Raw genomic sequence first — 13,339 nt, 5'->3', positions numbered from 1 at the left:
ACTTGGTGTTGTCAGCACCACGCTCTCCCGAATGAGCCACGGGCCGGCCCCTGGTCATCTTTTTAAAAAAATAAAAATTAAAAAAAAAGATTTTTTAAAAAAAGTTCTCCCTGGGGCGGGCCGGTGGCTCACTCAGGAGAGTGCGGTGCTGATAACACCAAGGCCCCGGGTTCGGATCCCATATAGGGATGGCCGGTTTGCTCACTGGCTGGGCGTGGTGCTGACAACACCAAGTCAAGGGTTAAGATCCCCTTACCGGTCATCTTTAAAAAAAAAAAAAAAAAAAAAAAGTTCTCCCTGGTACACTTCACACCACGTAACTATTTTATCTTTACTGTCTAATCTCTGCTCTCACCTCCTTCAGACTATGAACATCAGGAGGGATCTCCTAGAACAGTGCTTGGCATACAGCAGGTGCTCTATAAGTGTCTGGTTATCTAAAGGGTGGAGACCTGCTCTGACCCACATCTGCACCATCCACGTCCCTCAGCACATGGCCAGGCCCCCAGGAGGCTCAAGTGGGCATTCAATGAATGAATGAATGAATGAATGAACGTAGAGGTAGGTACATGTGCCATCCCTCTCTAGAAATCCTGCCTCACCTCCCACTCCCAACTTCCAGGGACAGTCCCACGAGCCTCACTTCAAATATCACCTCCTCTAGGAAGCTCCTCTAATTACTCCCACCTGATCAGTGCCAAGGGGACCCCAGTGCTGCACTGTCCAATATGGCAGCCATCAGCCAGGTGGCTCTTAAGCCTAAAATGTGGCTGTTCCAAACTGAGATGGACTGTAAGCCACAGAGACACACAGGATTTAAAAAAAAGTATGGAGGGGAAAAAAACTATAAAATATCTGTTAACATTTTTTTTATTTTTGGCAGCTGGCCAGTAAGAGGATCTGAACCCTTGACCTTGGTGTTAACACTGCGCTATTACCATGTGAGCTAACCCAACAGCCCCCAAATTTTAAAATATTGATAACATGTTGAAATGATAACATTTTGTATGTACTGAGCTATATAAATATATTATTAAAACTAATTTTGTCCACTTCTTTCTACTTAAAAAAAGCATAGCTACTGGAGAAGTTAAACTTACACGTGTGGCTCACATGGTTTCCAGGGGACAGCGCTATTGCAGGGTCTGCTCTGGACTCTCCCGCTGCCTGTGCTTCCTGTACTAGAGCACATATGTGGTCGTCTGGGTCTGCCTCTGTCTCTCAGACCAGACTGGGAGCCCCTTGAGGGCCAGGCCAGGGTCTGCCTCTTCGCTGGGCATTGACTCCATATCCCAAGGGCTTACTGAGTGCCCAGAGCTCAGTAAAGGCATGCAGACGTGAATATAGGGCCTTAAGAAATGAAGTGACCCTGTCCTGTCCTCAAGAAGGGGGTAGAGGGCCTGGGGATGAGGGCTAGAAGTCTCTGGGGCCCGGTCGATACAGGGCCATTACTTCAGTGACGGCGTTTTATTTAGCCTGTGTTGCCTCAGAAGCCATCTGATCCTTCATTTATTAATTACACATCTCCTGAGGCCTGTGGACCAGACCTAAGCAGGGCGACGCTGGGTGCCCAGGACCTAGGTGGACCTGGCACTTCTGATCTGCCCCAAGGGACCCCTTGGCTTGGTGGGGGCAGGAACTGGGCGCTGTCAGCCACACTTGAACAAGATGTAGAGGGGCGGAGGTTGCCCCTGGCACTGCCTAGGGCCTTAGTGGAGGCTGACAGAGGAGGGGACATTTGAGGAGGACCTTGAAAGACGAGGAGGAGGGTTCAGCAGCAGTTCACCAGCGAGGGGCATCCAGAACTGAGCCACAGGGTGAGGAAGGTGGTGTGAGGTAGCCCCGGAGGGCTGTGACAGCGCCTCCCTCTGGGGGCAGGGTTGGTGACCAAGGCGGGCATACAGTCACCCCTCAGACCCAGTTTCTATTCCTCACCTGAGCATGACCACAACAATTGCTTTGATTGCTTGCCTGGAAATTATTCTGTAGGGACCAGAAAAACGACATACCTTTTGTAAATGGATCATATATCAGACAGTAGCTGACTAAATTATGCTACAAATAGGTGGATATTTGAACAGCAATTAAATTTCTGAAGCTAAAGCCCTCTCTGGCCTTCGTTTAAACCTCTATTAAAAGCTTCAAGAAGCAGGCAAAACTAATCTATGGTGTTGGATGAATGAACAGTGGTTACCCTTGGGGAGGGGACTTTTGGGGAGCTAGGAGTGTTCTTTCTATATCTGGATTCCAGTTATGTTGCTGGGGTCAGTCAGGGAAAATTAATCAGGCTGGACACTTATGATCCACCAGGCTGAGCTTTTCTACAGATACTCTATTCACATATATATCTATATATACGTACACATTAGTATATTTACACATAAATTTATACATATTAATATTTTTAGGGCCAACCCCGTGGCACACTCGGGAGAGTGCAGCACTGGGAGTGCAGCGACGCTCCCGCTACGGGTTCGGATCCTATATAGGAATGGCTGGTGCGCTCACTGGCTGAGCGCGCTGCGGAAGACACCACACCAAGGGTTGCGATCCCCTTACCGGTCACAAAAAAGACAAAAAAAAAAAAAAAGAAGAAGAAAAAAAGGGCCAGCCCATGGCTCACTCGGGAGAGTGCGGTGTTGAGAACACCAAGGCCCCGGGTTCGGATCCCATATAGGGATGGCCGGTTGGCTCGCTGCCTGAGCGTGGTGCTGAAAACACCAAGTCAAGGGTTAAGATCCCCTTACCGGTCATCTTTAAAAAAAAAAAAAAAAAATTTTTATAGCAAAGTATATCAATTACACAGAACAGAATCACATAGATATGGACAATTAAAGAATATTTAAAGAATATATATGTGTGTGTACTCTTTAAGTAACCTTTCATTTTAAAATTATTCTTTAAATTGTTCTTAAAATGGATTAAAATGTACATAAAAACATATATGTGTGTGTGTGTGTGTGTGTGTGTGTGTGTGTGTGTGTATATATATATATATTCTATAAATTTTTTTTGTGGCTGGGTGGTTCAGGGATCCAAACCCTCAATATATTCTTTAAATTTTAAGAATACATTTCAGATCCCTTTACCAGCCAACTGCCAAAAAAAAAAAAAAGCATATGAGAGTACTTCAAAAGTTCATGGAAGGATTCATATTATCTTTTTTTTTTTTTGTCTTTTTCCGTGTCCGGCGACGGATCGCAACCCTCAGTGTTGCCCCCGTATCGGACCGGGACCAGCAACGGGATCGCAGCCCTCGGTGTTGCTCCCGCACCTCGCTCAGCCAGTGAGTGGGAACCGGTCTGTATGTGGGATCCGAACCCTCAGCGGGAGCGCCACCGCGCTTCCCAAGCGGCGCACTATAGCAGTGCGCCACCAGGCTGGCCCACACATTATCTTTTAATTCTATTTTTCCATGAACACTTTGAAGTACCTTCGTACATTTTTAAATATTCAAATTGTATTTGAAGGGCCCACCCGTGGCTCACTCAGGAGAGTGTGGTTCTGATGACACAAAGGCCCCGGGTTCGGATCCCATATAGGGATGGCCGATTGGCTCACTGGCTGAGCCTGGGGCTGACAACACCAAGTCAAGGGTTAAGATCCCCTTACCAGTCATCTTTAAAAAAAAAAAAAAAATTGTATGTGAAATACATTTATGTATATGCACACATATATGCATACGTGTGTATATATTTTTTCTTTAAATAGTCTTTAAATTCTCCACATCTATTTGATACTGTCTTCTGCATGACTAATATACTTCGCTATAAAAAAGAATTCCAAGAGAGAACAAAAGCATTAGGTCTCAAAGGTGAAGGGGCAGCCCTAAAGGGAGGGCACCTAGGCAGAGGCCCAGGCTGCCTGCAAAGATTTAAAGGCAAGTGATAGCCAGGTACCCAGCGACAGTACATGGGTACTGTTGAAGGCAATGCATAGGAGAAAGAGGCTGAAGGCAGCTGTGACAGACTAGGCTAATAAAAGCGACAACGATCCAGCACTCAGGGCCAGCCAGTGAGAGGGAATGAGCTTGCCATCACAGGAGGCATGCAGGCATGTCAGGAAGTTTTAAAAGGATTCTCTCATTCACAAAGGGATTTCTTGGGCCAGGCTCGGAGATGAGTCACATCTGCCCTGCTCTTCGGGAGCCCTTGGACTGGAGGGGAGCCCCTAGACTGGAGAAGAGGCAGACAGGGACAATGGTAAGCATTTTGGGAGAAGCAAACACAATCGGGGCTGGAAGGCTGGAATGAGACTGGGGAGGAAGGCTTTCCAGTACCCAGCTTCTGGGATTTGAGATGAGGCTTAAATGGACCAAGCAGAAACGAGTGGAGGTGTGCTCTGGACGGGAAGACCAGCATGTGTAAAGGCCGGGAGGTCTACGAGCATATGGGAAGGGCGGAGGTCAGGAAGCTTAAAGAATTCAGGAGAAGTGAAGGGGGTTCGGGGAGAGATGAAGTTAGCACAGCAGGTGGGGCCAGACCACGCAGCCTCTCCTGGGTTTTCTGAGGGTGCTGGGGAGCCATGGGGGGATTAGGTCCCTCCTCTGCCTGTGGCTGTTGCTATGAGAGGTGTGTAAGTGGAAAGGAGGCCACCATCTTGGTACAGGCCAGAGTGGGGCAGAGCCAAGGGAAGTGCTGATGGCGCCAAGGATCTGCCCTGCCCTGGGGCTTCTGCTTAGGGGAGATAATGCCTTCCCTAAACATTGACACCTTAACATCCACGGCATCAGTGTGGGTCTGTTACTACCACTAAAGGCATCCTGACAAACCTGGACGCTGCCCTGGAGGAGCGTAACGGAGGTGACACAGGCACTGTCCAGCGTCTGACTGCAAAACCCTACCCTTCATAGCTTTCCAGACTATGGACACTCCATCTACTAAGACTGTAACTTCAGGGCTGGCTGGTCAGCTTGGTTGGTTAGAGCACACTGCTATAACCCCAAGGTCAAGAGTTCAAATCCCCTTACCAGCCAGCCACCCCCCCAAAAAATAAAAAAGACTGACTTGATGTGCTTCCTGTGCAAGTCTCAACAGCCCTGAGTCTTCAGAAAAGGTTCTGGGAGACAATGCTTTTTGATCCTGGACCACTACAAAGCTCAGAACATTCTGGCCTTGCACTGTCCAAAATGGGAGCCACCAGCCACATGTGGCTATTGGACACTTGAAATATGGCCTGTGCACCTAAGGAACTGAATTTGTCATTTTCTTTCTTCTTCTTTTTCTTTTCTTTGGCAGCTGACCAGCATGGGGAACTGAACCCTTAATCTTGGTGTTATAAGGAGGTGCTCTAACCAATTGAGCAACCAGCCAGCTCTCATTTTAATAAATTTAAATTTAAGAACTAATCCTCGAATCAGTGACTGGAAGAGTATGTTTGGAACAACTTGGGTACTTTTTCAACCATAAGTTTTATGAAATCTTTATACAGAACAAGTGATTCTATGAGACTACAGCCCCCAAACTGAGATGAGCTCTGAGTATAAAAAATACACACCAGATTTTAAAGACTTAGTGTGAAAGAGGAACTAAGCTACCATGAATATATTTTAAAATATTGATTACATGGTGAAATAATATTTTGGACATATTGTGATAAATAAAATAAGTTAAAATTCATTTCACTGGTTGTTTTGCTTTCTTAATGTGGCAAGAAAATTTAAACATATATGTGGCATGGGCTGGCCAGTTAGTTCAGTTGGTTAGAGCACAGCCTTGCAAACCAGGGTCAAGGGTTCAGATCCCTATACCAGCCAGCTGCAAAAAAATATATATATATACATATGGCTTGCTTTACAGCACTGGGTTAGATACTCCTCATATTATCCACATCATCACCATCCCTGAGTGATGAAAATATATATTCCTTAAACAACAATGTCACACCCTGTCATTCTCCTGCTAAACCGGGCCTAAAATGCAAGCCATTAAAACTCTGCCTGAGTTACTGCCTAAGATAGTCAGGGTATGTGTGCAAACCCTCACCTCCTGGACCAGAATACGAGTGAGTGTTCTGAGGGCAGGAATGCATGGCTGCTTCAATCCAGGCAGTGTCTCCAGTGTCCCCAGAGTCCAGAGCATCCTGGCACAGAGGTGTTGAATGCATATTTGTGGACCAAGGCCACAAGACTACACCCAGCTGGAAGCAGGTGAGGCTGGGTCCAGTTCCTTAAAATGCAGGCCTGGGTGGGGGTGGGGGTGGGGGTGGGGGTGGGGGCAGAGGTTTCCCAATGGCACACTAACATTGGAGAACCATCAAAGTAGAACTCGGTCATCTTTCTGCACTCTCCACAGTGACCAGAGGCATCCTGTAAAAACTTGAGTCAGATCCTGTCTCTTCTCTGCTCGAAACCCCTCCACAGCTACCAGCTGGGGCAAAGTAAAAGTAAGTCCTCACTGTGGCCCACAGAAGCCTACATCACCTGCCCTGCTCCCTCTCAGGCCGGATCTCCTGTCCTCTCTCCCTACAGCAGAAGCTGCCACCTCCTCCTCCTCCTCCTATGCTCTGAGCACAATCCTGTCTCAGGACCTTTGCACAGGCAGTTCTCTCCGCCTGGACATCCTCCTCCAGAATAATGCATGTCTATTACCCACCAAATTTGATTCTTTGCTCTAATGTCACCTTTTCAGCAAAAGACTCTGAGTTTCTCTATGTAAGAGTCCTGTCCCTAACCCCATCCCCACACTCCTTCCTTGGTTTACTTTCCTCCTAACACCTAATGCCACCTGTCTGGACACCTGATTTATTTACTTGTGTACTGGTCCATCTGCCCCTTGAATGTGAGCACCATAGGGCAGAAACTTTTGTTCACTGCTGTAGTCCCATCACCTAGACCAGTGCCTAGCACTCAGTTGGTTTCCAATAAAATTGGTTTATTCACTCATTTAATCAGCAAACATCTCCTGAGGCCTCCCATGAGCCAGGACCTGCAGAGGGCATAACTGGGGACCCAGGGAGGGGTCAGACCCAGGGAGGGGTCAGACCCAGGGCCTGAGCTCCAGGGGATGGTGAAGACGTCACCAACACAATGGGTCTCAATATGGAGTGAGATGTGCCCTAACGGAGGAGTTAAGAGCACGGTGGCAGCCAGCACCCTCACTTCCATTCACTCACTCAGCAAATGCTCCTAAGGTCTACTCAAGCCAGACTCTGCCCTCACAAGAGCTGGGGCCTGGACTGGCCTGTGGCTCACTTGGGAGAGTGCGGTGCTGATAACACCAAGGCCATGGGTTCGGATCCTATATAGGGATGGCCGGTTGGCTCACTGGCTGAGCGTGGTGCTGACAACACCAAGTCAAGGGTTAAGATCCCCTTACCGGTCATCTTTAGGGGAAAAAAAAAAAGAAAAGAAAAATAAGTACACAATTTAAAATTAAAGGTACAAAGAGCTGGGGCCCTAGATAGGAGGCAGCCCCAGCCCTTGCCCTACTGGCTCCTTGTCAGATAACTGACTTCCGCTGGATTCCTGCACTAGGCAGGAGGGTAGGACCACACCCTCAGGCTGGGCCCAGCTTTAACCTCTCCCCTTCTTATCTGCAGAATTTGCCCTTCCTTGCCCTCCTCCTCAAAACCTGCCTTTCATCTCCTTCTAAACTCTTCTCCTTGAGCTCCGCTGTGCCCTTCAGATCCTCCTGCAGGACGGCTCCACGCTCCTCCCCCTGCTCATCCCTGATCCCTGCCTCCCCTCCTCCCTCCTCATCCACATCCTCCATCCCTTCTCTTCCTTTGCTCCTGCTTGAAACCCTCCCCAGTGCTCTCAGGAAAAACATCAACCTGGCCTCTGCCCACCTCCCCAACATCAGAAGCCATCCCTCTCTGCACCAGCCACACAGGCCTTTCCTCAGAACCTCAACCGGACCTCAGGACCTTTGCACTTGCCATCCCTCTGCCTTCAAAGCTCTTCTCCCCCTCCGTCAGCCTGGCTAATTCCTCCCCATCCTGCCTACACAGTTCCCAGAGTCTTCTGTGCAGCAAAGCCTGGCCTGAGCTCCCCAACAAGACAGAGCCCCCATTCTCTCAACATTGTGGCCCTCCCCCTCACTGGGCTTAGGACGGTTTCCACTTTAAAAAAAAATTGAGATACAATTCACAAACCTTAAAGCTACCCTTTTAGGGCCAGCCCGTGGCTCACTCAGGAGAGTGCGGTGCTGATATCACCAAGGCCACAGGTTCGGATCCCTATATAGGGATGGCCGGTTAGCTCACTTGGGAGAGCGTGGTGCTGACAACACCAAGTCAAGGGTTAAGAACCCCTTACCGGTCATCTTTTTAAAAAAACCAAAACAAACAAAAAAAACCCCACTATCCTTTTAAAGTGTACAATTCAGTGGTCTTTAGTACGTTCACAATGTTGTGCAACCATCACCACTACCTAACTCCAGAACGTTTTCGTCACCCCAAAAAGAAACCCTATATTCATTAGCAGGCACTCTCCATCCCACTACTCCCCAACCTTAGGCAACCACTAATCTTTCTGTCTCTATGGACTGACCTATTCTGGACATTCCATCTAAACATAATCATACAATATGTGGCCTTTTGTGTCTGGCTTTTTCACTCAGCATGATGTTTTCAAGGTTCATCCACCTTGTAGCAGGTATCAGTACTTCATCCCTTTTTTTTTTTTTTTCCTTTTTGTCTTTTTTACTGACCGGTAATGGGATCGCAACCCTTGGTGTTGCGCCCGCACCGTGCTCAGCCAGTGAGCGGGAACCGGTCTCCACATGGGATCCGAACCCTCGGCGGGAGCGCCGCTGCACTCCCAAGCAGCACACTCTACAGTGCACCACCCGGCCGGCCCTACTTCATCCCTTTTTATAGCTGAATAATACTCCATTGTATGGACAAACCACATTTTGTTTATTCATCAGTTAATGGACATCGAGTTATTTCCATTTTTTTGGCTATCATGAGTAATACTGCCGTGAATATCTGTGTGCAAGTGTTTGAGAAGAACAACTGCAATTTGTATGGACCACCTTCTTCCCCACAGGGCTGGGAGCTTCACAGGAACCCAAACAAGTCTGTCCTATTCACCACTGTGTTCCCAGCACTCATCAGAAGGCTTGAAACATACCAGTCCTTCAACATATACTTGCTGAGAAAAGGCCAAGAGGAATCCCTGACTCTCCAGCCCCAATTCCTCTAGCTAAATTACTTCCAGTGCCCCCAAATCTGAGTCTCCCTTCTGTCTTCTAGCTTCCCTCCGGAGTCCTGCAGTGACACCCACATGTGTTCTCTTTCCTTCCCCAACCCCCACCATCCAATCTCATTACAAATCCTTTTGGCTTTTGCTTCAAAAATTATCCCAAACCCAACCACTTCTCACCAGTCTCTTCTCATGCCAGTCAAGCCAACACCATCTCTTGCCTGGAGGCCTGCAACACCTTCCCAATTTGGTTCCCTGCTTCCGCCTCTACCTCTAAGGTCTGTTTTTCTCACAGTAGCCAGAGGAATTATTTTAAAACATCAATTGGCCATGTCCCTCCTCTGCTCAAAATCTTCCCATGGTTCTCCTTTCTTTCACTCAGAAAAGGACCAAAGTGCTCATCATGACCTACAAAGCCCTACACGATTCCATCTCCTCTCTGCCTTCATCTCTTGCCCTCTTTCACTCATTTGGCTCCAGCCACACTGATCTCTTTCTTATGTGAACACACACTAACCATGCTACAAACTCAGGACCTTTGAATGCACCTCCCCTGCCTGGACCCTCCAAGATCCACAGGGCTTGCTTCCTCATTTTGTTCAAATCCACTCAGATGTCACCTTCACTGAGCACTCTGTCAATCCCGGTTCCTCTCTTCCCCCTTGCCTTTCTTATTTTTCTTCACAGCACCAGTCATCATCTGACATTGTATCGTTTATTGCATTCTCTGTATTTATTTTCTATCTCCTTTAGGGAACGTGTGCTCCCAAGAACTGGGATTCCTGTTCACTACTGTAGCCCCAGTGCCTAGAACAGGGCCTGGTATGCTGATGTAGTGATCAAAAAGTATCTGTCAAACGAATGAATGAATGAACCTTCAGAGGCAAAATGCTGTTATTAATGGATTTTGCAGAGAAGACAGCTGAGACTTAAAGAGGTTAAATAACTTGCTGAGGGTCACAATGCTGGTAGGTACCCATGGCAATGCACAGCGCATCTACTTGTGACAGCAGGACCCCCCACCTGGTCCTCAACCACTCATAGATCCACCCCCTCTCCTAACAACCATATCGTCCCTCCTCCAACTGATACCCAACAGTTTCCACCCCTCCTGTCCACTGAGCACCTACTTAGCACCAGATCCTTCCATAACCACTAAATCATTATTATTATTATCATTGGCAGCTGGCCAGTATGCATAACCACTAAATTCTAAAATAATCATTGGGTGCTTGACAGGAGCCACTCCTCATATCCAGCTGACAACTATAGCTAGTGCCTGGAATATGTGAAAATCCTCATTCACATACGTTTCACAACAACCCCCTCAGGAAGGTGTGATCAGCAGTCTCTCCTGACAGATGAGGAAACTGAGAGGTGAAGTCTGGCATCTGAGGTCACACAGTTAGGGAATGGCAGCAGTCAAACTCACACCCAGGTCTGGCTGACCCTGAAGCCCATGCAGACATAGCCTCTGAAGGTTCTTGGCAGCTCCAAACACCAACAGCTTCTCCCAGGAATTGGGAGATGACTTGCCACCAGGCCTCCCATCATCATGGAATCACTGTCCCCATATTGCTGTGCTCCTTGACCCCTAACTTCTCTCTGGGACCAATCTTTTCCTACCCCCCAGCTTTCCAGATCTCTCCTCCACAAACCCCTCCTTCCTTGAGGTCTCGGCTCTCCCCGCTGTGGCCCAGCCCCCAAATCCTCACTCTATAATGTCCTCTCCTTTCCAGGCCCCCGTTCCCTGTCTCAGGTTCTCCCGAGACTCTACACCTGCAGTGCCTCCCGTCTGTGCTCTCTGGGTCCCTCCTTTCCCCTCAATAGCCCCTCTAGCCCTCTCCCCACTGTCGTCCATGTCACCTAAGCAATCCCCCACCCTAGAGCCCTATCCCCCACCAGGGTCCCTCTACAGTCCTCCCCTTTCCATCTTTCCAACCCCTTAGACTTTCTTCCACTCCCAGGCGTCCTCTATAACACTAGCCAGAAGCCTCAGTGACCTATCTAGCACCCTTCCCGTCTATGACATCCCCTCTCCCAGATCCTCAAGGCCTGGCCCCATTAAGCTTCCTGTGTTCCACCTCCCCCTGGTCCCCTCTGGCCTCCCATTTCATCGCTCCACAAGGTACCTCCCCCATGCACCTCATTCCCTTTCTGTGTACATCAGGGATCCCTCTAACCCCATCGTTTGTATGATCCCCCAGCTTTTCTACCATTCCCAGGGGCCACCTCTATGCCCCCATCCCCGGGACCTCACTTGCCTCCTCCCCTTTCAGACCCTCCTGGACCCCTCTGGCCACTCCGTGTCGTCACCTCAAGAGGCACTCTGACACCCCAAGCCCCTGCACTGCCCCCACCCTAAAGTTCCCCCGGGGCCCCTCTATCCTCTCCCTCTTCGACTGCGAAGACTTTCTATCCCCCGGGTCCCTCTGGGACCCCCAAACCCCTCAATTCCACGCTCATCCCCTCCCCCGCGTCTCCAGTGCCCCCCGGCCGCGCGCTCACAGTTCCGGATGTCGGAGATGAACACCGCGAGCCCCCGCATCCCATCGCCCTTGGACACGGCCGGCATGATGGCGGTGGTGTCGGCTCCAGGCCTGACCGGACAGGGCACAGCGCAGCGGGGGCTGGCGGGCGGGGACCAGGCGGAAAGGACCCCAGGCAGCGCCGAGGAGCCAAGCCGGCCAGGGGGAGGGCGGGCTGGCGGGCGGGCTGGCGGGCCGTGGCACCGCCCCCTGACCCCTCCTCTTCTCCGGCGCCCGGAGCCGTCAGCCACCCATTGGCTGTGGCTGCTGCCGCTCACACTCGGGCTCGCCTCCCCGGCGCCCTCTCTCATTGGTCGCCAGGCAAAGGCACGCCACTACGGTTGCTCCAGTGGCCCGCTATTTCCGTTCTGGAGCGCAGGAGGAGGCGTTGCCCCGAAGACTGGCGGAGTTCTATTACGCACGGTGGGACCGCCTCCTCCGCCTGGCCGGGTCCAGCATTGATTGGATCGGGCTCCTCTCCATCACAGGAGGGCGGGACCCCAGGCAGGCGGAGGGGGGCGGGCCGAGGAGGCGGGACTTGGGTTGACCAGGGCCAATGGGTAGGTAGGGAGTCTCCTTAGGCGTAGCGGATTCGCGGGGCCTGTCTTACTTCCGCTCTTGATTGGGCGGTTGTGGGGGCGGTTGGAGGGCGACGACCGGTAGGGAAGAAAAGAGAAGTAGGCGGTGTCACTCAGCTGGGCTGGGATAGGTGGAGTGACGCCTGCAATTCTCTGCTGCAAAGAAGAGGCTGGGCGGGGCAAGAGGGCGTGAGGCATCTACTGCGCAAGCGTCTCTCTGTTCCCTTCCTCCCTCCGATCCCGCTCCCCGGACTCCTTAGACCCTCTACCAGGAAGCCTCCCCGTGCTCTTCCCCTCTTCTCTGTGGCTTACTCGTCGGGACTTGTCCGGAGACCGAGAATCCCAGAGGGCAGGAACTGTAACTGAAGGCCAGTCCCATTAAGCAGAGAGGTCCAGAAAGACTGAATGACTCGCCCAAGGCGACACAGCTCAGAAGTGAAAGAGTCAGAATTTACACTATATTCTGGCTTTTAACCACTTCTCGATATACTGTCCATCGCCTTCTCCTCCCCCCAACTGCAATGCCTCGGGCAGCCTGCATTATAGCAAATATCAAATCAAAACGGATTCTCTCCTCCACTGTACGTGGAACTCCTCCCGGGCAAGAACGGGGCCTGGTATTGAAGAGCTGGAACGAAACTGTCAAAGGAAGGAATGGATGAATCTGCAGTTGGCCCGGCCTCCTCCCCTCCCCCAGGTCCCCAGAGACTTCGGTTGACTAGCTTTGGAGAAGGCAAAGCTGCCAGAACTCCAATGCCCTGGGCTATTGAGAAATGTGGGGCAAAGGGAAATGGAAGAGTCCACTCCTGTCAACTCGAGGAACAAAACTCCACCCCTCCACCCTTTTATAATCTCAGGAGCCAAATATTCTTGGAATGAGCCTTGGGGGCGTGTGTCCTGGGTCCTGGGAATGTGCACTCTGAATCCTGGGGGGATGGGTTAAGAAGAGCCCACCTTGAGCGTTCAACAGATCCATCCATTTGGGTTCCCAGGAATAGGGCTTGGGAAAGTCCATTCTGGATTCTAGGAGGACATGGGTCAGCTGTTTAGACATGGAGAGTCCATTTCTAATATGGGGAGAGGGG

General features: G+C 50.3%; 1 protein-coding gene across 2 annotated transcripts in view; it reads right to left on the bottom strand.

Annotated features, from left to right (window-relative positions):
- Positions 1–11,876, bottom strand: part of AP2A1 (adaptor-related protein complex 2, alpha 1 subunit) — a 36,904-nt gene extending 25,028 nt beyond the window's left edge. For both annotated transcript variants that reach the window (XM_008590905.1, XM_008590906.1), the window contains exon 1: positions 11,657–11,876. In XM_008590905.1, coding sequence (XP_008589127.1) covers positions 11,657–11,723 — 67 coding nt within the window. In that variant the 5' untranslated portion in view covers positions 11,724–11,876. The remainder of the gene's footprint in view (positions 1–11,656) is intronic.
- Positions 11,877–13,339: the final 1,463 nt, after the last annotated feature.

The sequence above is a fragment of the Galeopterus variegatus genome, unplaced genomic scaffold (genome assembly GCF_000696425.1).
Source record: "Galeopterus variegatus unplaced genomic scaffold, G_variegatus-3.0.2 Scaffold6449, whole genome shotgun sequence".
Classification (NCBI taxonomy): Eukaryota; Metazoa; Chordata; class Mammalia; order Dermoptera; family Cynocephalidae; genus Galeopterus; species Galeopterus variegatus.
The sequence above is the reverse complement of the archived record's forward strand: the minus strand, read 5'-3'. Positions and strand labels throughout refer to the sequence as shown.